This window comes from Mastigoproctus giganteus, chromosome 13 (genome assembly GCF_048544385.1).
Source record: "Mastigoproctus giganteus isolate SK-2022 chromosome 13, ASM4854438v1, whole genome shotgun sequence".
Taxonomy (NCBI): domain Eukaryota; kingdom Metazoa; phylum Arthropoda; class Arachnida; order Uropygi; family Thelyphonidae; genus Mastigoproctus; species Mastigoproctus giganteus.
Window position 1 is genome coordinate 68,853,550 of NC_143587.1, and position 26,009 is coordinate 68,879,558.

Genomic DNA, 26,009 nt, shown 5'->3' on the forward strand with positions numbered 1-26,009 from the left:
GAATATTCTGAAATATTCTAGAAATTTCTTGAATATTTATTAAATATTATTTATGTTTTTTTGGATTTTTATACATAAAGAATATATTTTAATAAAAACTTTGAAAATTAAGAAAAATGAAACATAATTCCAAATTTTTAGGCAGGAGTGTATATATCGAGAAAGCTACTGTTAAGAGAGACATTTGAACACTTGATCATATGCTAGAAAAAGCCAAGGAAATTGAACAATTCGAGTTGGAATGTATACAGTTTAACATAGATTCAAATATTCATCATTAAAACATGAATGTAGATACTTAATTAATGAGCGGCTAATAGAAACAACAAAGGAATTGCAAGTGCATGCAGATCAACACCTGTTGATCTGCAGGCACTTGTAATTCTAGTGGAATGAAAAGCTCATGAATCGGATTCAGAGAGTCTAGAACTTCCAACAGATGGCTAGTTCTGTTATATTTCAAAATGCCTTGTCTGCTAATTTGAGAGCGTCAACTAGGCAGAATAATATAATAAATTGGTGCAATGGTATAGATGTAGCATTAGCATTAGTAGTGGCATATGATGCAAGAAAACAAGCTTATACAGCATCAGCCACAAAAAAAAAAAAAAAAAAAAAAACCACTTCCCATTTCACCCCTTTGTTCTCCTCACCAATCTCATTGCTCTTCTCTGTACTCGTTCCAGCAGCTCTACATCCTATATTAATGGTAGTTCCTCATACAACTAAAGACCAGGAGTAGTTTGCTACAGATGTAACCAGGCAGGTCACTTTGCACACACTTGTCCTACAGCTGAATCCAACTTCTGTCTCTCATTTGTCAAGGTCAGCATTGCCCCCTTGAGGAACTGCTGACTCTGAAACTTCCTTTGAGTGTAGTCCCTTAAGTGAAACTTCCCCTGAGTATATAGTCCCTTAAGTGAGATTCCTTTTCTTGGAAGTGCTAAGAAAGTAAAACTGTGCTTAAACTCCTTGGATGGGATAGTTCATTTTATCAGAACAAGTCCAAAGCAGCTGGGTTCATATGTACCATTTATATTGTAATTGGAGACAGATATATCCCTACATTACCAGATTCAGGTGCACAAGTTTCCTTAACTGATTGGTCTCTTTTTCAAGAACATGTTGATGGAGCAAAGTGGGAATACAGTGAAACTTCTCCTAACGGACACCTCTCGTTAACGGACATCTCTCTACAACGGACATTTTCAAATTCCCCAACTCACCTCTATTGGTTTTAACGTGTTTGCAGCTTCTGTCTAGCGGACATTCTCTGTAACGGACGCGGACAGGCAATTGCACTGTTTCGTTTAGATTAGTACTTAATTTGATCTCCCCATAACGGACAGCGGGCGAGCTTACGGCCCTTTTTCTAGAAACTTTTCTTCCACGTATTGCCTCAATCGTGTGTTTATTTTCTATTTCCGATTCTCTGAATTTTATCAAGGTTTACGTCGCGGTTCTAAACCCTTTTTCAAGAATTTTTAGGCACGTGTAAAACTTCTGATGAATTCGGTGTCTGCAGTGGTGGTGGTGGGGGGGGAAATATGGTCGGCCTTTCGTCTTTTCAGTTTCAGTTTTCAGTTTTGTTCAGTGTCGTGTGAAGTGCACAATGTCTTCTCGTAAACATTTAACTTTAAAAGATAAAGTCGAACTCATTAATGCGTATGATTGGCAAAAAAATAGTGTTCGCAATCTCACAGCAAAATTCAAAATCGGGAAGATGCAGGTAAGCGACATCCTAAAGAAAAAAAATGAATTGCTTAAACAATTTTGGCAACACGGAAATGATCAGGTTCAAAAATGATTCCCGAAAACTGTTGGACTTCAAATTGACAATGTTACGTATGAGTGGTTTTGTCGCGAACGTGCTAAAAAAATTCCCATTAATGGGCCTATTATTAGGGAAAAGGCTTTGGAGGTTGCAAAATCTATGGGAGTAAATGAGTTCAAAGCTTCTGTGGGATGGCTAGACAAGTTCAAAACTCGGCATAAAATTTCTTGGAAAACCGTAAGTGGTGAAGGTAGATCTGTTGATACTGGGGATGTAACAGAGTGGACCGTCAAACTGGAAGATTTATGTCGTGATTTTGAAGCTAAGGATATTTACAACTGTGACAAAACAGGGTTGTTTTTTTAAAGCTCTTCCTGAAAAAACAATGAGTCTAAAAAACGAAAAGTGCCAGGGCAGAAAAATTTCTAAGGAACGCTTGACTGTACTGTTGTGTACAAATATGCTGGGAGACTTTGAACAACCTCTTGTTATAGGAAAACCACAAAATCCTCGTTGTTTCAAGGGCATAAAGTTGAATCTTTTGAATATTGACTGGAAGTCTAATAAAAAAAGCGTGGATGATACGAGATATCATGAGCGAATGGATAAGTCACTTTAACCAAAACATGATTCATCAAAACAGAAAAATTATTCTTTTCATGGATAATGCTGCATCTCACCCGCACATTGAATTGTCCAACATTCAAATCGTTTTTCTGCCACCAAACACATCTGCAGAGTGTCAGCCCTTGGATCAAGGGATAATAAAAAAATTTAAACTTCACTACAGAAAACGTGTTTTAAGACATCTCATTGCAAACATGAACGATGTAACATGTGCGAGTGACCTTGCAAAGAAAATCAGCATCCTAGATGCGATTCAGTGGATTTCCTCTTCAGTAAACGCAATTCGAAAACAAACTGTCGTGAACTGTTTTGTAAAGTCTGGCTTCTCAAATGCAAAAATTGAAGTTGTGAACAGCAATGTGGAGCACCAAGAAGAACAAGAACTTCAACATCTATTGATAATGTACGATACTTCAGCTACAAGTGACTCTGACTACAAAGATATGGACTCGAGCCTCACTACAGAAGATGGTGCTCTAGATATCAACGACATTATCATCGATATTTTTCAAGAAGTTTCTCACGAAGATGAAGAAATGGAAGGAGGTCATTCTGTCGAAAAACATATTAACGACGAACCACCGATGAAAATAGAATAAGCGCTCATACAAATCAATCGTTTAAAAATGTTTTTCGCCGCTGAAGAAGATACTGAAGGAATTTCGATGGTTTCTTCACTCCAAACAAATGTTGAAAACAAAATTATCAGCCGGAAGAAGGTGCAGAAGAAAATAAGTGATTACTGTATGTATTTTTCTTAAGATAATGTCATAATATGCATAGCACAATTGTATGTATATTATTTACAAAAATATTGTTCAAAATCTGTATATATTTTAATTTAATTTTACATTAAACATTTAACGATTTTTCTTCTTTTTTTTTTTTTTTTTTTTTTTCCTCCCTCCCTCAGACTTCTTGTTAGCGGACACTTCTCTGTAACAGACACATTTTCGTTCCCCATGGCTGTCCGTTAAAGGGAAGTTTCACTGTATACGTTTCATTCCAAATCATATAAGATTTCAATATGTAGTTGGAAAGTGTGCTTTCCAGTTGAGGTACAGTTATGTGGATTCTCACATAACCTTTGCCATAACTGAATATTTTGTGGAGAGTAATGGCATTTGTAATACCTCAGACCCTTATTTAATCCTGAGATAGGTATTTTTGATACAAACTCTTTGCACATTAAATTTTGCAAGTAAGCAATTTGAGATAGGTGGATTAGCTGTACCTATTAGACTGGTTAATTTTGACTTAGAGAAAAGGATGATAAAGTTCCAGGGATAAGCTATTTCCCTTTCAGAACAGTCTCAATTACCAATAGAAATCGTGGAATCACCTTTTGGCAAATGGTGTGCAAGAACCATGGTGGAGTCTGTGTCTTATCTCATAAAACAGAGAATTAAGATCATTTATCTTATCAACTGTATCATTACCATCTTCAGTGCTTTTTATAAAGTGTATCTTCCCTCAGCTCAAGACTTGAGGGATCCTGCAAGGCTTTTGTAAAATTTTTATTAGTATGGTCCACACTTGTAGGTAGAAGGGAAGAAATCTATTTTAGTATTAGTAGTGGCCAATGATGCAAGAAAGCAAGCTTATACAGCACAAGCAAAAAAAAAAAAAAAAAAAAAAATCCACCTCACCCATCCATCACCTCCAAGAATTTTTTCTAACTACCCACTATTACTGCCTTGATAGTATCAGCAAATATTCTTGCAACCCCCATCTATTTAAGTGTATCCCATCCCTGTAAAAAAAAGTCTCTCCTGTTAACAAGCACAGAACACATTAAAAAAAATTCTGCTCCATGAGCCTTGCACATTCTCTCCAGGGCTGAATTGATTGAGAAGGTTGTCAACATGTACCCCTTCCATCATGTCTGGACAGAATTGCAGACAATTTCAAATTCAATCCTAACTCGTGACTTTTTTCCCCAACATTTCCCTGTACTTGTTAAGTAAGTCCTCAGAGCTCATATTCTTATTATTATTTCTGTCACATGTACAACATTATCACCTTTTGTGCCCTTAAAAGATCTGTTTTACAATGTCATCTTCCTTTGCAAATTTTGTAGAGACAAGATCGTGGTCACCTTAAAGATTCAGGGAAACTGATAGTTGGAAGGGTGCTAATATAGGCACATATTTATCTGATGATATGGATCAAAATAATGGTTGCATATATCTCAAGAGTTCTTATTTCCTCCTGCAAAAGCCAATACTGGCAAGAAGTCCCGAGGTAGTGATGTTTTTAAAAAAAAAAAAAAAGGAATCTCATGCTAGGGAAACAAGCTTAAATAACTTCAAGGGATATGTCAGGGTAGTAAACTATAGAAGACTTTTTAGTCTTAACTATCTGCAGTAATGTCAGTAGTGTTGTCAATAAAATGAGTGAATTTGAATTCCTGGTTAGAACAACTAACACTGACACTATAGAGCTAATGGAAACATGATGAATGGTTTCCCAGAAATATGGGAATAATAAGTTTCAATATGGAATGTACAATGTATTTAGGAAGGATAGGGTAAGGAGGAGAGGGGATTGTGCTTCTTATCAAAAGCAGCCTGAGCTTGAAAAGAGCTTTCACTGATTCAGAAGTTATGCATGCCAGTATAGAATCTGTGTGGCATGAGTTAGTTGGAAGTAAAGGTATAATGAAAGTTGGAGTAATCTACAGATCACAAACTGTGAAGAGTATGACAAGAGTCTCTACATGCAAATGAGTGGAGAGGGGAATTAAAAATCTGTTATAACATTACAACATGAAATCAGCCCTGAACACACTATATACAGACAAAATACACTCTTCTTCCAGTCACATAGCTCCCTGAGGAGCTGTTGTGGCCACCAACAAATTCCTCCAATTGCATCAGCTGTGTGTTATACAAGCATCATCGCAAAGTGTCATGCCCAGAAGTTTACTTATCCCATCCTTCCATCTAGTTGCAGGTCTTCCTCTGCATCTCTTCCCCACGGTTTTTCCTTCCATTATATTCTTCAACAGAAAGTTTTCCCTTCTTACTATATAACCAAAAAAACTTGAGTTTTCTTTTGTTGTTGCTATGAAGAAGAATTTTAGGCCTGCCAATTTTATTCAATACCCACTCATTTGTTCTTTGATCCAAGTAAGAAATATGTAGTATTCTCCTGTAACACCACATTTCAGATACCTCAGTTTTCTTCCTGCCAACTCTTTTCAGATTCCATCCTTCACATGAGTGGCAACTGGAAAAATTAACAAATCAATGATTCTCAGTTTCGTCTTTAGGGACAGATCATGATCTCTCCATAATTTTATCAGATCAGCAACCAACATTTTAGCAATTTCTTGTCGTCTCTTTACATTGTTTGAGCAGTCACTATTTTTATTTATTCTTGACCCTAAGTAATCAAATTCATCAACTTCTTTGGTATCTTGCCCATTAACCTTCACTTTACTGGAACCGAGATTATCACCAATCACCATAATTTTAGTTTTACACACATTCAAAAACAATCTTTTTTTCTTACTTGCTTCACATACTCTCCTCAGAGTTTTTTAAGATGATCCTTAGAATTACAAATTAACACAGTATCATCTGCATAACAAAGGTTGTTTATCTTCAGTCCTCCAATTTTGATGCCAGTCACTAAATCTTCCAAAGCTTCAAACATGATAACTTCGGCATAAAGATTAAAAAGGTGAGATGACAAAATACAGCCCTGCCTGACACCGTTACCTATTGTGAAAAAGTTTATGTTTCCCATGTTCATTCTCACAGTTCCTTCCTGTTCCTGGTACAATAGCTTAATCAGCTGAATTATGTGGATTGGGAAACCCATAATAGTCATCGTTTCCCATAGTTTCTCATGCTGAACACAATCAAAATGCTTTTGCATAATCTATAAAACACAAAACAACTGGAACATTGAATTCTTTGCATTTTTCAATAATCATTCGTAGACTTAAGATCTGATCTCTGGTTCCTCTATCCCTTCCGAAACCTGCTTGCACTTCTGGAATTTTTTTTTTCAAGTTTTCTTGAGATTCTGTTCAATATGATTTTAAGAATAATCTTGCTAGCATGAGAAATTAGGCTATTAGTCCTGTAATTTGAGAAAATTTTCAGATCTCCTTTTTTTGGTAAGGGGATGAAAATTGATTTCTTCCAATCTGATGGCCACCATCCCATTTCCCAAATTTTTACAATCATTTTATGAAAAAACTCGGCTCCCTTCACACCTGTAGCTTTAATCAATTCCGCTGGGATTTCATCAATTCCAGGTGACTTGCCACACGTTAGTTCTCTGATGGCTTTTTCGACTTCTTCCTTCAGTGGAGCTGATTCATGATCACAGTCTTGAAATGGGGGTGGCAGATCATTAGTGCCAGCAGGTACTTGGAAGAGCTGCTCACAGTATTCTTTCCACCTTCCTTTGATTGTGTTCTCCTCTGTTAAAATTTCCCCTTTGGAGTCCTTAATTACATTAAGTTTTGGTCAGAACTTTTGTCTTAAGGACTTAATTACATCATATATCTTTTAGTGTTGTTTCGTTTGTTGTGGTATTCAATATCTTTACACTTTCGATTGATATAATCCTGTTTGTCCCGGCTTAAACAGTGCTTGATGACTTTGCTTTGTTCCTGATACTCTTTGTTTCCTTGTACACCCTGGGCTTTTGCAGTTCTCTCTTCAATAAGTTTAAAAGTGGCTTCTGTAATCCAAGGCCCTAATATAGCCCTAAGTGCTAATGTTCCACATAATTAACAACAATAATAACAAGTGTATTATATTAATTCTTGGTTATCAGTTTCCAATGTAATATCTTTAAGAACTTATCATACTAGCAGTTAAGAAGCAAATACACAGTAAAGTTAATGATGTCATTGACAGCATCACATTCTAAAAATAAAATTAAAATACTTTCCAGATTTATATGACATACAGTTCTTGAATGAAGCACTTATTGCAAACAGTTTACAGATGCCAAGTTTCAAAAGAAGAACAAGCTCAACAACAGTTACAATATTCTAAATATTGTTTGGGTGCTGTTTCTGAATTTGGAAAGTTACCTGTAAGGACAGAATCCTTAGAGCTTTGTCATGATACGCTATTCTCAACTGGTCCCAGAACACTAGTAAAGTTAAAGGAAATTAGTAGGCAAGCAAGTAACCTTTGATGAAAAGTCTTACTGTGTGCTCCTAATCAGCAATTGATCAGAAGCACACAATGAGTTATATATATATATATATATATATATCACAGAGTTTGATTAATTTCAGGAGACACTACTCCATGAAACTATAGGAGAGTTCCTGTGATTTCATATAATTTATAACAGCCAAAGCAGTAACACTTGAAGCACAAGATTTTGGAATCATTTTTTCTAGATGATTAATTTTTTTAGTAAAATTTTTAAAAAGGTACAGATTTTGAGAATTCCAAAATTATAAAGTTTTACTGTGGTTCTTTTTGACATTTATTTAATGTCCACTGGAGAGGATCCCTATAGAGGGGTAATATATGTGGCGAAAATAGATCCTATTACAACATAGTGAAATTTCCTTTTCTTGTATGGTAAAAAGAGATAAAATACGACAGAGATGGGAGAGGTGCACTCTATCAGTCATTCCAGCTCTCTTCAGGCATGTTTATTTTCATCATTAGGAATATATAAATATATGTTTAGAATTTTTATAATGTTAATAATATTTGAAGAATATGTTTTATTTATCAAGTTTTACATAGGATTATTGTTTCTTTTGTTTCTTAAGATATAAGTGGAGTGTATTTTCTTAATTTATTTATTCTATAATTAATTATTTAAAAATTCTTATATTATTAATTCCTATATTGTATTTTATCTTATTACAGAATAAGCTATTCATGAGCTCCCTACATCATTATTATTTTTTCAATCAAATATCTGATACCACAGTCTCATCTGGAGTTCACCTTTCAGACTGGAAGGGCAGTGTAGAAGGAGAATCTGAAATCCCATATATGTTAGATACCATTCCATCTACCGCTAGCATTGACCATCATTATCCTATGGGACATGCTATTTCTAGTGGAGGTGCTACTTCAGTAGATGAAGGAGTTGAAGTAGACATATCAGAAAGTTCTTTAGATTCCCACATTTCATTTCAAACTTCACATAGGCCATCTTATACATATGTAGATGGCAGTTCAGCTTATTCAGATCAATGTGCTTTAAGTGGACATGAAGGACAACAAGGAACTTACCCTTTGTGTAATTTAACACAACTACTCAGCTTATCTGATTCACCACTGGGGAGCACAACCTCGCAAAGCTTCACTTTTGAAAGCTTTGATTCTCAAAGTGAAAATGATATTGCTTCTAGTCTACCATCCTGCTCTGAAGAAAATCCAAGCACAAGTTTTTATGAAAATGTAAATATGTTAACACCTAGTCCTTCTGATCCTTCAGCACTAATGTTTCACCCTATTCGCACTAATGTGATAATTCGCACATGCCATAGGCATAATCCTTTGGAGAGTGACCGCCATCTTACAACTCCTAGCAGCTTTAGAGAAGGAAGAAGAGCTTCAGATGGACTAGTTGCACAAGGAAGGGCCACAGCATTTTGCCAAAAACTTAGTGAAGCAGATAAAATGAGAGGTGTACTTGGTCTAAATGAAATTAAACAAGAACACAAGCACTTATTGCAAACAGTTTACAGATGCCAAGTTTCAAAAGAAGAACAAGCTCAACAACAGTTACAACATTCTAAATATTGTTTGGGTGCTGTTTCTGAATTTGGAAAGTTACCTGTAAGGACAGAATCCTTAGAGCTTTGTCATGATACACTGTTCTCAACTGGTCCCAGAACTCTAGTAAAGTTAAAGGAAATTAGGAGGCAAGTGACTTTTGATGAAAAATTAAGTGATACTGTTAACTCTGGACTGACACCATCCACTTGCCAAATGGTTATATCAGCAAAGCCTCCTTGTGAATTTGATGGCATGCTTCTTAGTCAGAGCAAATCTCTACAGCATCAGTTATTACAGCAGAGACTCCAACAGAAAAGACAAAGTTTCAAAATACAAATGGTTAAGCAACATTCTGGGAGCCAGTTGTTGCCCTGTCTTTCTGGTGATGTTATGATCCTACCTCAGGCAGCTCACACAAATATGGAACCTCTTACTTTTCAGCCTATCACTGAAGATATATCCCCACCAAATGATGATGAAGCAGAAATTAAAAGTAATAAAGAAACCAATACAGAATCAGCTACACCATTAATGTGGAAAGAATGCCATCAAGAACAACAGTTAGACTACAATATACAGGATCTTTCTGCAAAAAAAACAGAGTTATTTCTGTCTCCTGACTCTGTCCATCTTCATTGCATATCTCCTTCAGTTGAACAATCTAGTGTCACATTATTTAATGAAGCTGAATGCACACATACAGCTGAGATGTTAGCAAACATGGCTTTGTTTGCACAGCCTGGTCAACCAACGTGTAGACAGCAGCATCCATCAGCTGATGAACTTTTGCAATGTACTCCATCATGGTCACCATCTCAGGCATGTAGTTCCAGCATGAAACGATTATCACCTTCACTCTGGCAGGGAGTGACCAGTACAGTTCCCATGGAACCACTCAGTGAAACTTCACCAGAGGCAGTAGACCATGCAGATGACATATAATGTTATCACTTGCACCTACTGTTGTCCACAGTACATTCCCGCAGTATGCATTGTCTTCCTCCACCAGTACCAGAAAAAAAGTATGGAATACAGCTTCACCTGTAGAATTTTGAGAAATGCCATACAAAGTTTCTTACTTCTATGGTAGATGTTATTTACATGTAATTAACATGCAGAATTTTTATTTAAATTGAATTTAATATATCATACATGAAGTAATTTTAGGATAGTATATGAAAAAGCATTGCCATAGACTACCACAACAGTGTAGATGTGCGTTTTTAACTTTTTTTTAAAAAACACAACAAAAGAGAAAAAAAATTGGTATTTTTCCTTTCAATGAAATTTCCTAGTCATTTCTCATGGAAGTTAGCCCATGTGCTACTGTGACTCAAAGTGTGAAAAGATTTAAGTTATTCACCGCTGTGTATATTTGTAGTTATTGAAAAATAAATCAGATAGAAAAAATATTTTGTCTTCATCTTTCATTTTCTTTTTTATTAGTATGCATCAGTTAGTACACACAATTATAATTTATTAAGTTAAAAGAAGCTTTGCTGTTTATATTATTATTTACTTTAAGTTCAATAGAATTTCCCAGGAGCTGATCATTATGCTAGTTGTGTTCCCTGTAGTAACTTTTTCAAAGTTAATGATATATACTGATGTTACAAGCAGGGATTAAAGATATTCCCCTACCTAATCAGTATTAAAAAAACATTCCAAATATGCACTTCAGTTTTCAAACATTCCAGTTTTAAAATTAGTGTACCAATTTCATGCTAAATGAATTTTTGTGAACCTAAGAAATTTATAAAAATACATAAAAATAAAATATTGCATAGAGACAAACTTAATTACCTAAACACCATTGAATTATATAAGGAAAATAAAAATCAGTCATCACTCTTATTTAAGCAGAAGGCTTTTTAAATATATATATTTTTTTACAAGAACATAAATGCTGATCATTATTTGCATTACCTTTATAACAATCTCTTTTTCTGTTAAAAAAAATTTTTTTTTAAAATAAAATCTCATTATGTGTTTCCCAACCTTTGAGTGTCTTTAACCTGTTATTAACCATGCACATTTTGTAATGTGAGTGTTGGGGGTGCTGTCACCCTATTTTTAGAAGTTATTTATACAGCTATATTTTTCCTCCATGTTCTATAATATGTAAGCATTTGTAACAATATCATATTTGTAATAGAAAATTATTATTATTATTTTTTTTTACATCCACAATTTTCTGGAGCTTATATGGCTGTATATGAAGGTTTCTCATTACTCTTTTACTCTTGGTCAATAATACTGTAAGAAATATAAATTAAAATCATCATTTTCACAGTGATTGTTTTTATTTTATTTTATTAACAAGCTAAATAGTGCACAGACTAATTTTTACACTCCAGCATTTAGTATAACACAGTTGCATATATTAATACTTCTGAATTTTTTTTTTTTTAGTAAAGGATTCCATAATAACAACTGTAAAACTTAAAATATCTTTTTCATAATAGAAACTTTTTTTTTTTACTTTTAATAGTAACCTAATTGATTACATAGGCTTATTTCACACTCTGACCAGTATAAACATTCCTCATTAAGTTTTTTTTTCCTAGTCAATATATACACTGCAAAAATAAAATATCACTTGTATAATCTGGCAATAGTTATTGTTTTTTTTTTATTTCTTAAGTAGCCACTTTTGGTAGTTACTGCATAAATTACATAGCTGTACAAGGACTTCTTGTATGGCTGTGAATTAATCGATCACTTCTAGATGGATGAATCAACCTCTTGTAGAAATTTGCTAATAAAATTGAATACAGTAAACCCTTGCTTTAATGGCCTTTGGAAATAATGGATAGTATCTGCTGCACCAGGCCTTTTCTCCATATGGGACCTGGAAATGTAACTGCCTTGGTCTTATTGTATTTACCTTCAGTTAAAATATTTTCACAATAAACCAGAGTGCCAGGATTTTCCTTACCATCACCTTCATCAGCTAGTCAAGTATGCTAGCATCAACTGAGAGTCATCTGAATCTCCAGTGCTGCTACTCATGCTTTTCAGACTCTTGCATTAGCATTAGCATTAGTAGAGGCATATGATGCAAGAAAGCAAGCTTATGCAGCATCAACCAAAAAAAAAAAAAAAAAAACTTCCACTTCACCCCTCAGTTCATTCGAAATACCTGTCCAGCTGAGCCTTAAATTTATTTAGGCTATCAACTTCCACAACAAGGGATGGACGTCTGTTCCACCAACCAACTACCCACTAGATAAAGGCAAATTTCCACCCATCTATCCTACATCTGTCTTTCCTCAATTTGAATTTATGCCCTCTCATGTGATTATTCTGGGCAAGAGGAAGAATCCCATCAGCATTGAGCATGCTCAAACCATTCAAAGCTTTATACACCTCTATCAGATCACCTTGTCGGTGCCTAGTCTCCAGACACTGTAATTTGCAAAACTTAAGCCTTTCTTCGTAAGAGCAATCCTTTGTTCCATTCACTAATCTTGTTGTCCTTCTCTGTACTCCTTCCAGCAGCTCTACATCCTTCTTGAAATGAGGCCTCCAGACCTCTATACAGTATTCAAGGTGTGGCCTGACCATTGCCTTATACAAGGGAATAATCACCTCCTTTTCCCTGCTAGAAAAATTCCTGTATATCATTGACAAGACACCATGAGCTATTCTTACAGCCCGTCTGCACTGCTCAGAGAACTGCATATCTGCCTGCACAATTATCCCCAGGTCCTTTTCATTCTCTACCACTGTCAGTTTAGTACCACAGAGCTGATACATTGCTCTGGGGTTACTGTTTCCCATAGGTAGTACTTTACATTTGTCAATGTTATTCATTTGCCACCTCTCAGCCCATCTGCTTAACCTTTCCAGATCCTGTTGCAGCAGCATACTGTCAGTAGTGTCCTTAACAACCCTGCCACCCTTTGTATCGTCTGCAAACTTGGACATTAAGCTTCATATACCATCATCAATATCATTTATAAATACAGAAAACAACAATGGACCCAACACTGAACCCTGACGGACTCCACCAATAACATTAGTCCACGATGAGCAGTGGCCATTGATTACCACGCTCTGTCTTCTCCCCCTCAACCATCCCTTTATCCATAGCAGCAATTTGCCTCCAATGCCACACTACTCCAATTTGTGCAGCAGACTTCCATGTGCAACAGTATCAAAAGCCTTTCTAAGATCCAAGTATATAATATCAAAGTTATTCCCTGCATCCAGTTCTTTTGTGACTGCATCATAGTATCCAATCAAATTGGTCAGGCAAGACTTCCCCTTAACAAAACCATGCTGTGTCCGAGCTATAACTGAAGTCTTGTCTAGATGATCCTACAGTGCTTCTTTAAACAGTGCCTCCATTAATTTTCCTGGAACAGAAGGTAAACTCACAGGTCTATAATCATTGCACATCTCCAGTCTATGGGTACCTCCCCCGAGTCCAAGGAAGCTCTCATAATTATGGCTAAGTGTTTGCTTACTTCCTTTGCTGCCTCCTTTAATATAACTGGACAGATCCCATCCACCCCAGGTGCCTTTCTTGTGTTTATCTTCAACAATTTCTCCTCCACTTTACTCTCAGTTATTACAAGATTATCTAGCTTACTGCCAGAGTTGAATACACTTCTGGCATTCCCCTCTCTGAATAACTCGTCATGTGTGAATGTCGATGCAAAATATTCATTTAGTTTGTTAGCTACCTGAGCAGGATCATCAACAGTTGAACCATCGATATCAAGTGGACCAATCTGATTCATCCCCTTCCTTCTAGAGTTTACGTAAGTAAATCTTTGCTGTTTTTCTTTGCATCCCTTGCCAAAGGTTTCTCGTAATCTGCCTTCGCCTGCCTAACTTCCTTTGTAACTTGGTTACAGATCAACTTATATCTATCATAGGCTTCTGTGTCACGTGTTAATTTATATGTATCCCATGCATTTTTCTTCTCAGCCATATGTCTCATTAGTTCGTCTGACATCCATTTAGGCCTAAACCTTGAACAATATTTCTTAGTTGGTATGTAAAGCCTAGTAGCTTCCAAGATCAGTTCTTTGAATGCTTCCCATTTTGAATTTGCTGTTGGTAACATCATCAGTTTGTCCCACTGTATAGAATTTAAATACTGTCTCAGACCATCGTAGTCGCCTTTACGAAATCAATAACCCTTCCCTTTACCCCAGATGGTAGTTACCTCTTTGAGTAAATCCCACTTCAGCACACTGTGATCACTGCCACCTAGTGGTTCATTTATCTGCAGATTCTTAATGCATGAAGAATCACTACTGATAATCAAATCAAGAGTATTAATCCCTCTAGTTGCCTCCCGAACATGCTGATATAGAAAACAATCGTCCAATAAATCCACAAAAGCCTTGCTAGTGTGATAGCAACCAACCCACAAATTCCAGTCAATATCTGGGAAATTAAAATCCACCATTATAAGACTGTCTGATTTACTGGCCCACTCTATTTCCCTGTACAGTTTCTTATTATACTCATCAGAGTCATTAGGCCTATAGCACACTCCTACTCTCAATTTTGATCTCCCAATGCTTATGTCACACTGTACTGTCCAGTGATGTCGACTGGCTTCACTTCCTTGGATTTTATGTGTTTCTTAACTAATAGCATAACCCTACCTCCCTTTCTATCCTGTCTGTTCTTTCTGTAGACATTGTACTCCCCAAATTCCAGCTCTGCATTCCTTATATCTATGTGACACCACGTCTCTGATATCCCAACAATATCTGCCTTCGATGCTTTGAGCAATACCTCAAATTCATCAAATTTATGTACCAAACTCCTAGCATTGGTGTACCCACAAGTATACATGCACCTGTTCCTATTCTTAGCTACCCTAACACAACCCATGTGTTTACTTGTACTGCAATGACTCCCAGCAGTCTCTGAAATATCCTGCATCTTGTTTTCCAGGCTTCTGCTCATTCCAATAGAAGCAGTGCAAGAATCACCTTCACCTCTGCCAGTGGCTACTGTTAATCTATTAGTCCTTGTATCCCCCCAAGCTAGCAGTTTTCCGACCAACCTAACACTGCCTCGATAGCATCAGCAAATATTCTTGCACCCTTTCTATTTAAGTGTATCCCATCCCTGTAGAAGCAGTCTCTCCTGTTAACAAGTACAGACCAGGCTGAAAAAAATTCTACCCCTTGAGCCTTGCACAATCTTTCTAGGGCCGAATAAGCTTCAATCATTGTTTCCACTGCCAATATATGACAGAAAAATTTCAAGCTCTTCTACTTCACACAGTGGCACCTGCATAGCCCGGTGGGCAGGAGCAGCAGTGCGTAGCACACGCTTCTTGATTAGACCGGGGTTCGAGCCCGTGACCACCAAATATGGAGGATGCGGAAAGGTCAGTGAATGCATATCCCCGGAGCAATATGGCCTTAGTTGCTAATGCTCCTAAAAAACCAAATAATAACTAACTTCACACAGTAAGTGCAGTAAAATATTACGGTATTACACCATTTAATGTTTATTGTTTGCAAGCATTGCAAATATTCTAACAACTTTGGCAACTGTATGTATTTCTTTTCAGTTTAACTGACATTTGGACTGGATCTATCTTCAGACAATCCATTAAAGCAAGATTTTACTGTATTACAAAAATATTTTGTAGCATTCATTAAAAAATACTAGCATATTCATTTTAGTTTAAAAACTCTAGAACATTTAAAAAAAAAAAGAAGCATATTCTATAATTTTAATTTCTCAACAATGTATAAATAAATAAACAAATATATATTTTAGTTATGAGATTGGGATATATATATATATGTTATTGTAAAAGCCCAAATCTTTTCCATTATCTGACTGGAGTACTACTGTCACTTTATTTTGGATGTGTCACTTTATTTCAGACTTCTACTGCTCTGATACAGTAAATCCCAGTATTTAACAGTTCTCATTGGTAAAACTCATTTGATAATTGAATTTGTGAATTCTTTCCCATTGTGACTGAAGTACTCTGTATTATGCACTCTGAATATAGTGAATATGAACTCCAGGGGCTCACATTTTGTGAGTATGGGCTCGTGCACACCCAGGGTCCCAAGTGGATATCACCATTCTTTTCTTTCTTAATGATTCCCCTTCTACTTCTGACTCTCTCTCTCTCTCTCTCAGGGTAACTCAGAATTTTTATTTTTTATTTTTGGCTGGTGCAGGAAAAGCCTCTGGCTTCCTTGCACTATATGGCTAATAATAATATTGCCCAAGCAATTTTTGGGGATAAGAAATATACCCCCTTCCCTACAAGTCCTTGTTTAAAAATCAAAAAATGAATGAAGCAGGAAATTATCATTGTCTGCCTTTACACACTATCTGATTATCACTTTTCCAATTTTTAAACAAGGGCATAGGGAGGATATATTTCCTGTCCCCAAAAGATGGTTGGTAATTTCTTAGCTCATTCACTTTTCCACTTTTTAAACAAGGACATGGGATGATACCTCTGATATCCCTGCAAGGTTGCATGTATTATGTATTCACTGTAATCCAAATATAGTGAATATGCTATTCAAACAACCTTGCAGAGATAGCAGATATGCCCCTGTGCTAAAGTGACCAGACGTCCCGGATTATGTGGGACAGTCCCGGTTTTAAGTTATTTGAATTATTAAGAAAATTTCACTCCATGGAAAAATATATTTAATTTCTATTGTTTTTATTGTTAAAATAAGGATGTATTTTTATTATTTCACAGAAATACCTATATAATGTAGGCATTTCAGGGAAATAAAGCAAATATATATGAAAAAAAAAAAAGGAAAATCAATGTCCTGCGTTGGAAGACAAGATCTGGTCACTTTACCCTGTACCCTTTTTTAAAAATTGTAAAGTTAATGAAGCATTAATATGGAACAGTGTTAAATATTTCAGGCTTGATATTTTGGACTTTTACCATATGATTATAGATATATATATAATCATATGTATACATATATATATATATATATATTCTAGATATGATAGAATATGGTAGAGTAAAAATATATCGGATTAGCAATGAGGTAGCAGGTTGAGTGAGATAAGGTGCAGTCTGCGAAAGACCCTGTGTGTCTCATTAACAACCTTACGTTATCTATAATGTTAAAATTTACAAATAATTCTTCGCCTAGTACGGATATATATATATATATATATATATATATATATATACTTTTTAGTTATAAGAATTCTAAAAGTTTGAACTTTGAATTATAAAATTCAGACTTTTATACTAGGTTTACTCTGGTAAATTCAAAGCAAAGTGGTAACTTCTAGGATTTACCAAATTTTGGGCTTTTACGGTGATATGCAGTTAAATACAATTATTTTGTAATTAAAAATGCTATTTTTATGCAGATTATTATGGGTATGGCAGCTTCAATAGAAGAATGTGCTTTTTTCCCCCAGTTCTGTGTAGCATACGTTCATACTGAAAATATGGTGCCTACTGCTGAAAAGGGAACCCAAAATACATGATTTTAAAACTTTTATTAAATCCGTTTAGATCTTTATACAGCCCAAAAATCAAAGATTTTACATCTTTGTAGAAAACTGCTAATATTCTGAAAAATTCCTCTTTTTTTTTCACATTTTCGAATTTTCCATAGTGAGCAGTTTTTTACAAACTTTTTTGAGAGAGGGAATCATACACTGCATCCTCCTGCACGGTCCCACTACTGGTCAAAATAGAAATGTGTCAGAAGACACAATTCTGTTTTGAAGCAGTTATGTCAGGAGTAATTTTTCATTATATCATTATTAGCATTAGCATTAGTAGAGGCATTTGAGGCAAGAAAGCAAGCTTATGCAGCATCAGCCAAAAAAAAAAAAAAGAACCCACTTCCACTTCACCCCTCTGTTCGTTCAAAATACCTGTCCAGCTGAGCCTTAAACTTATTTAGGCTATCAACCTCCACTACAAGGGATGGAAGTCTGTTCCACCAACCAACCACCCGCTGGCTAAAGGCAAATTTCCGCACGTCTATCCTACATCTGTCTTTCCTCAATTTGAATTTATGCCCTCTCAGATGATTATTCTGAGCTAGAGGAAGAATCCCATCAGCATTGACCATGCTCAAACCATTCAAGGCTTTATACACCTCTATCAGATCACCTCGCTGGTGCCTAGTCTCCAGACACTGTAATTTGCAAAATTTAAGCCTTTCTTCGTAAGAGCACCCCTTTGTTCCATTCACTAATCTTGTTGCCCTTCTCTGTACTCGTTCCAGCAGCTCTACATCCTTCTTGAAATGAGGCCTCCAGACCTGTATACAGTACTCTAGGTGTGGCCTGACCATTGCCTTATACAAGGGAATAATCACCTCCTTATCCCTGCTGGAAAAATTCCTGTATATCATTGACAATACTCCATGAGCTACTCTTGCAGCCCATCTGCACTGCTCAGAGAACTTCGTATCTGCCTGCACAACCACCCCCAAGTCCCTTTCATTCTCTACCACTGTCAGTGTAGTACCACAGAGTTGATACGTTGCTCTGGGGTTGCTGTTTCCCATGTGTAGTACTTTACATTTGTCAATGTAAACTTCATTTGCCACCTCTCAGCCCATCTGCTCAACCTTTCCAGATCCTGTTGCAGCAGCATAGTGTCAGTAGTGTCCTTGACAACCCTGCCAACCTTTGTATCGTCTGCAAACTTGGACATTAAGCTTGATATACTATCATCAATATCATTTATAAATACAGAAAACAATAATGGACCCAACACTGAGCCCTGAGGGACTCCACTAATAACATTAGTCCACGATGAGCAGTGTCCATTAATTACCACTCTCTGTCTTCTCCCCCTCAACAACCCCTTTATCCATAGCAGCAATTTGCCTCCAATGTCACACTGCTCCAATTTGTGTAGCAGTCTTCCATGTGCAACAGTATCAAAAGCCTTTCTAAGATCCAAGTATATAATATCAAAGCTATTCCCTGCATCCAGTTCTTTTGTGACTGCATCATAGTATCCAATCAAATTGGTCAAGCAAGACTTCCCCTTAACAAAACCATGCTGTGTCCGAGCTATAACTGAAGTCTTGTCTAAATGATCCTGCAGTGCTTCTTTAACCAGTGCCTCCATTAATTTTCCTGGAACAGAAGTTAAGCTCACAGGTCTATAATTACTTGTGTCAGCCTTTGATCCTCCTTTGTGAATTGGGGTCACATTTGCACATTTCCAGTCTATGGGTACCTCCCCTGAGTCCAAGGAAGCTCTCATAATTATGGCTAAGGGTTTGCTTACTTCCTTTGCTGCCTCCTTTAATATAACTGGATAGATCCCATCCACCCCAGGTGCCTTTCTTGTGTTTATCTTCAACAGTTTCTCCTCCACTTTACTCTCAGTTATTTCAAGATTCTGTAGCTTACTGCTAGAGTTGAATACACCTCTGGCATTCCCCTCGTTGAATAACTCCTCATGTGTGAATGTCGATGCAAAATATTCATTTAGTTTGTTAGCTACCTGAGCAGGATCATCAACAGTTGACCCATCAATATCAAGTGGACCAATCTGATTCATCCCCTTCCTTCTAGAGTTTACATAAGTAGAGAACTCTTTGCTGTTTTTCTTTGCATCCCTTGCCAAGGATTTCTCGTAATCTGCCTTCGCCTGCCTAACCTCCTTTGTAACTTGGTTGCATATCAACTTGTATCTATCATAGGCTTCTGTGTCATGTGTTAATTTGTAAGTATCCCATGCATTTTTCTTCTCTGCCATATGTTCATCTGACATCCATTTTGGCCTAAACCTTGAACAATAGTTCAAGTTATAATTGATGATTACTCTATATTAGCATTAGTTGAGGCATATGATGCAAGAAAGCAAGCTCATAGAGCACCAGCCAAAAGAAAAAAAAAAAAAAAAAAACCTTCCCATTTTGCCCATCCAGTCATCCCAAGTGTCTAGTTCAGCCTTAAATTTATTTCAACTATCAACTTCCACAACAACAGATGGAAGTCTGTTCCAGCAATCAACTACCTGGTGGCCAAAGGCAAACTTCCACACATCTATCTACAATCGTCTTTCCTCAGTTTGAATCTGAACAAGCGGAAGTATCCTATCACCATTGAGCCTGCTCAAACCATTCAAGGCCTTGTACACCTCAATCAGACCACCTGGCAGGTGCCTAGTCTCCAGATGCTGCAACATGCAGAATATAATCCTCTCTTGGTAAGAGAACCCCTTTGTTCCTTTCACCAATCTTGTTGCCCTTCTCTGTACTCATTCTAGCAACTCTACATCCTTCTTAAAACGAGGCCTCCAGACCTGTATGCAGTACTCAAGGTGTGGCCTTATATAAAGGTATAATCACAGATATAGGTAATGCGGAACTGGAATTTGGGGAATACAATGTATATAGAAAGGATAGACAGGACAGGAGGGGAGGAGGGGTTATGCTATTAATTAAGAAACACATAAAGTCAAAGGAAGTGAAGCCAGTTGACATCGATGGACAGGGTAGTGTCGAGTCAGTTTGGTGTGACATAAGCATAGGGAAATCAAAATTGAGAGTAGGAGTGTGCTATAGGCCTAATGACTCTGATGAGTATAATAATATATTGTACAGGGAAATAGAGTGGGCCAGTAAATCAGAGAGTCTTATAATGGGGGATTTTAATTTCCCAGATATTGACTGGAATTTGTGGGTTGGTCACTCGCACACTAGCAAGGCTTTTGTGGATTTATTGGATGATTGTTTTCTACATCAGCATGTTCGTGAGGCAACAAGAGGGAGCAATACTCTTGATCTGATTATCAGTAGTGATTCTTCATGCATTAAGAACCTGCAGATAAATGAACCACTAGGTGGCAGTGATCACAGTGTGTTGAAGTGGGATTTACTCAAGGAGGTAACTACCATCAGAGGTAAAGGGAAGGGTTTTGTTTTCGTAAAGGCGACTATGATGGTCTGAGACAGTATTTAAATTCTATACAGTGGGACCAACTGATGATGTTACCAACAGCAAACTCAAAATGGGAAGCATTCAAGGAACTAATCTTGGTGGCTACCAGGCTTTACATACCAACTAAGAAATATTGTTCAAGGTTTAGGCCTAAATGGTTGTCAGATGGACTAATGAGACATGTGGCAGAGAAGAAAAATGCATGGGATACATACAAATTAATGGGTGACATGGAAGCCTATGATAGATATAAGTTGGTCTGTAACCAAGTCACAAAGGAGATTAGGCAGGCAAAGGCAGACTACGAAAAATCCTTGGCAAAGGATGCAAAGAAAAACAGAAAGGAGTTCTTTACATACTTGAACTCGAGAAGGAAAGGGATGAATCAGATTGGTCCACTGGATATTGATGGTTCAACAGTTGAGGATCCTGCTCAGGTGGCTAACAATCTAAACGAGTATTTTGCATCTACATTCACGCATGAGGAGTTATTCAGGAAGGAGAATGATGTAGGTAAAGTAAACATTGGCAGTGAGCTGGATGATTTTGTAATAACTGAGAGGAAAGTGGAGGAGAGATTGTTGAGGATAAACATAAAAAAGGCACCTGGGGTGGATAGGATCTATCCAGTTATATTAAAGGAGGCAGCAAAGGAAGTATGCAAACCCCTAGCCATAATTATGAGAGCTTCTTTGGACTCAGGGGAGGTACCCATAGACTGGAGATGTGCAAATGTAACCCCAATTCACAAAGGAGGATCAAAGGCTGACACAAGTAATTATAGACGTGTTAGTTTAACTTCTGTTCCAGGTAAATTAATGGAGGCACTGGTTAAAGAAGCACTGCAGGATCATCTAGACAAGAATTCAGTTATAGCTCAGACGCAGCATGGTTTTGTTAAGGGCAGGTCTTGCCTGACCAATTTGATTGGATACTATGATGTAGTCACAAAAGAACTGGATGCAGGGAATAACTTTGATATTATATATTTGGATCTTAGAAAGGCTTTTGATACTGTTGCACATGGAAGACTGCTGCACAAATTGGAGCAGTGTGGCATTGGAGGCAAATTGCTGCTATGGATAAGGGGATGGTTGAGTGGCAGAAGACAGAGAGTGGTAATCAATGGACACTGCTCAATGTGGACTAATGTTATTAGTGGAGTTCCTCAAGGTTCAGTGTTGGGTCCATTGTTGTTTTCGGTGTTTATGAATGATATTGATGATGGGATATCAAGTTTAATGTCTAAGTTTGCAGATGATACAAAGGTTGGCAGGGTCGTTAAGGACACTACTGACGCTATGCTGCTGCAACAGGATCTGGAAAGGTTGAACAGATGGGCTGAGAGGTGGCAAATGAAGTTTAACATTGACAAATGTAAAGTAGTACATATGGGTAACAGTAACCCCAGAGCAATGTATCAACTCTGCGGTACTACACTGACAGTGGTGGAGAATGAAAAGGACCTGGGGGTAATTGTGCAGGCAGATATGAAGTTCTCTGAGCAGTGCAGACGAGCTGCAAGAGTAGCTCATGGTGTCTTGTCAATGATATACAGGAATTTTTCTAGCAGGGATAAGGAGGTGATTATTCCCTTGTATAAGGCAATGGTTAGGCCACATCTTGAGTACTGTATACAGGTCTGGAGGCCTCATTTCAAGAAGGATGTAGAGCTGCTGGAACGGGTGCAGAGAAGGGCAACAAGATTAGTAAATGGAACGAAGGGTTGCTCTTACGAAGAAAGGCTTAAGTTTTGCAAATTACAGAGTCTGGAGACTGGGCACCGGCGAGGTGATCTGATAGAGGTGTATAAGGCTTTGAATGGTTTGAGCATGCTCAGTGCCAATGGGATTCTTCATCTTTCTCAGAATAATCACCTCAGAGGGCATAAATTCAAATTGAGGAAGGACGGATGTCGGATAGATGTGCGGAAATTTGCCTTTGGCCAGCGGGTGGTTGGTTGGTGGAACCGACTTCCATCACTTGTTGTTGAAGTTGATAGCCTAAACAAATTTAAAGCTCAACTGGACAGGTATTTCGAACGAACGGAGGGGTGAAATGGGAGAGGGTTTTTTTTTTTTTTTTTTTTGGCTGATGCTGAATAAGCTTGCTTTCTTGCATCATATGCCTCTACTAATGCTAATGCTAATATAATCCTCTCTTGGTAAGAGAACCCCTTTGTTCCTTTCACCAATCTTGTTGCCCTTCTCTGTACTCATTCTAGCAACTCTACATCCTTCTTAAAACGAGGCCTCCAGACCTGTATGCAGTACTCAAGGTGTGGCCTTATATAAAGGTATAATCACCTCATTGTCTCTGCTAGCAAAATTCATATATATCATTGACAAAACAACATGATCTGCTCTGGCAGTCCATCTGCACTGCTTAGAGAACTTCATATCTGGCTGCACAATTATCCCCAGATCTTTTTCATTCTCCACCTCTCTGAGTGTAGTACAACACAGTTGGTATGTTTCTCTTGGGTTACTGCTACCCATATGCAGTACTTTGTATTTGTCAATATTAAACTTCAGTTGCCACTTCTCAGCTTATCTGCCTAACTTTCCTAGATCCTGTTGCAGTAGCATACTGTCTTTGCTATCATTAACAACTCTGCCAACCTTTGTATCATGTGCAAACTTGGACATTAATTCTGATATACCTTCATCGGTATCATTGATAAATACACAAAACAACAATGGGCCCAGCACCAAACCCTGGGATTAGACTGGGGTTCGAGCCCAGTCTCGGGCGCCTCCGTAGCCAGGTGGGAAGGAGCAGCAGTGCGTAGCACATGCTTCTTGATTAGACCGGGGTTCGAGCCCGTCACCACCAAATACGGAGTATGCGGAAAGGTCAAGGAATGACCACCGCATATCCCGGAGCAATATGGCCTTAGTTGCTAATGCTCCTAAAAAAAAACCAAATAACAAAATGAGCCCAGTCTCTTTCTGCACTCTCTCTTTCCGCATCCTCCATATTTGGTGGTGTCCACCAAATATGGAGGATGCGGAAAGGTCAGGGAATGACCACCGCATATCCCGGAGCAATATGGCCTTAGTTGCTAATGCTCCTAAAAACCACACAACCAAACCCTGGGGGACTCTCTGCTAATAACATTAGTCCACGTAGAGCAGTGTCCATTTTTTACCACTCTCTGTCTTCTCCCACTCAACCATCCCTTTATCCATAGCAGCAATTTGCCTCCAATGCCACGCTGCTCCAATTTGTGCAGCAGTCTTTAATGGTATCAAAAGCTTTCCTGAAATCCAAGTATCTGACTATAACGCTGTCACAGATCACTATAACGCTCTTTTACAGATTGCATTTTTGGCATATTTAACGAAATCGTTTCATTTGATGGAGTCGATGGCTTGAAAATGAATAGCAAAACAGCATTAAAACGTTTCCCACGCTCAGTGAAATTTTCTCGCATGCTAATTTAATTGCAGTACAGTGACTTGTTACGTAGTTCCGAGATCAACATTTTAAAAAATATATCAAGTATATTGCTTGTAATATTTGCCTTATATGCATTAATCCGAACCTGGTGACCCAAAGGTCGCGGGATCGATTCCCGCCTCGGGCTTGGATCAAAGTACTGCAAAAACCTTGGGAGGTGCATTATGGCCACAGAAGCCTATGCGGCAACTACTACCAAAAAAAAAAAAAAAAAAATTATCCGAAGTCTAGTCATCACTCAGTACAGTATTAGACATCGTGCGTAACGGACAGTTTACTCGAATATTGTATCATAATTAATGCAACCAACGCAGTTACATTTTCAAAGAGTTAATAATGGCCGATAAGAATGAAAAAGCAACAAGGTCTGGGCGCAGTACGAAGACTATAAATGTAAGAAAAAGACTGAATTTGAAAATTAAATTAGACGTTTTGAAGAGTCGATTCCGGTCAACGACAAGCGGATGTGTGCCATAATTTAGGACTTGCAAGTTTAACTGTAAGAACAATTATAATAAAATAAAGAATCAATTTTAGCAGCGGGAAAGATAGCTGTTTCACTGCAAGCAACTAGGGCTAGGCTGGCTATTAGGATTGAAATGGAAAGACTTTAACTAATTTTATTGAAGATAATATCTAATGCAGAATTCAGTTAAGTTAAATATTAAAAAAAAAAAAAAAAAAAGAGAGAAAGAGATTAGCCAATATGATGATCTGAAGAAAACTCACCTAAAAAAAAAAAAAAAAAAGAGCCTAAACTTTAAAAAAAGAACTTAAAATTATTTTAAAATTATTGTAGAGGGGTATTATGTATTATTGAGCACGCTAAATTCTGATGGGATCCTTCCACTTGTTCAGATTACGAACCTAAGGGGATATAAATTCAAATTAAGAAAGGACAGATGTAGAATAGATGTGCGGAAATTTGCCTTTAGCCAGCAGGTAGTTAATTGCTGGAAGAAACTTCCATCTGTCGTTGTGGAAGTTGATAGGGTGAATAAATTTAAGGAGGAACTGGACAGGCATTTTTTTTTTTTTTTTTTTTGGCTGATGCTGCATAAGCTCATACACTTGCTTTCTTGCATCACATGCCACTACTTCTACTTTATTGTTAGGTGGTAACACTTCGGGGGATTTAAAACCAATACCCCATTTAGTTTACTTGGAAGTGGGCCAAAGTTCAAACCAAACGACACATTTTTCATGATTTTAATTGGAATTTTAAGTTTAATTTTGATACGTAAGTAACAAACAAACAAATAATTGTTTGTTTGTTGTTTGTTATTTGGATTTTAGGAGTATTAGCAACTAAGGCCATATTGCCCCGGGGATATGCGGTGTCATTCACTGACCTTTCCGCATCCTCCGTATTTGGTGGGCACGGGCTCGAACCCCGGTCTAATCAAGAAGTGTGTGCTACGCACTGCTGCTCCTGCCTACCTGGCTACGGAGGCGCCACCACATAATTATATACGTATGTAATACAGAATATTTTATATGTACAAATATTTGAA

General features: G+C 37.3%; 1 protein-coding gene across 6 annotated transcripts in view; it reads left to right on the forward strand.

The window, feature by feature from the left end:
* Window positions 1–10,459, forward strand: part of LOC150076142 (serine/threonine-protein kinase SIK2-like) — a 362,913-nt gene extending 352,454 nt beyond the window's left edge. For all 6 annotated transcript variants that reach the window (XM_090387046.1, XM_090387049.1, XM_090387050.1 and 3 more), the window contains one exon: window positions 8,263–10,459. In XM_090387046.1, coding sequence (XP_090243172.1) covers window positions 8,263–10,065 — 1,803 coding nt within the window. In that variant the 3' untranslated portion in view covers window positions 10,066–10,459. The remainder of the gene's footprint in view (window positions 1–8,262) is intronic.
* Window positions 10,460–26,009: the final 15,550 nt, after the last annotated feature.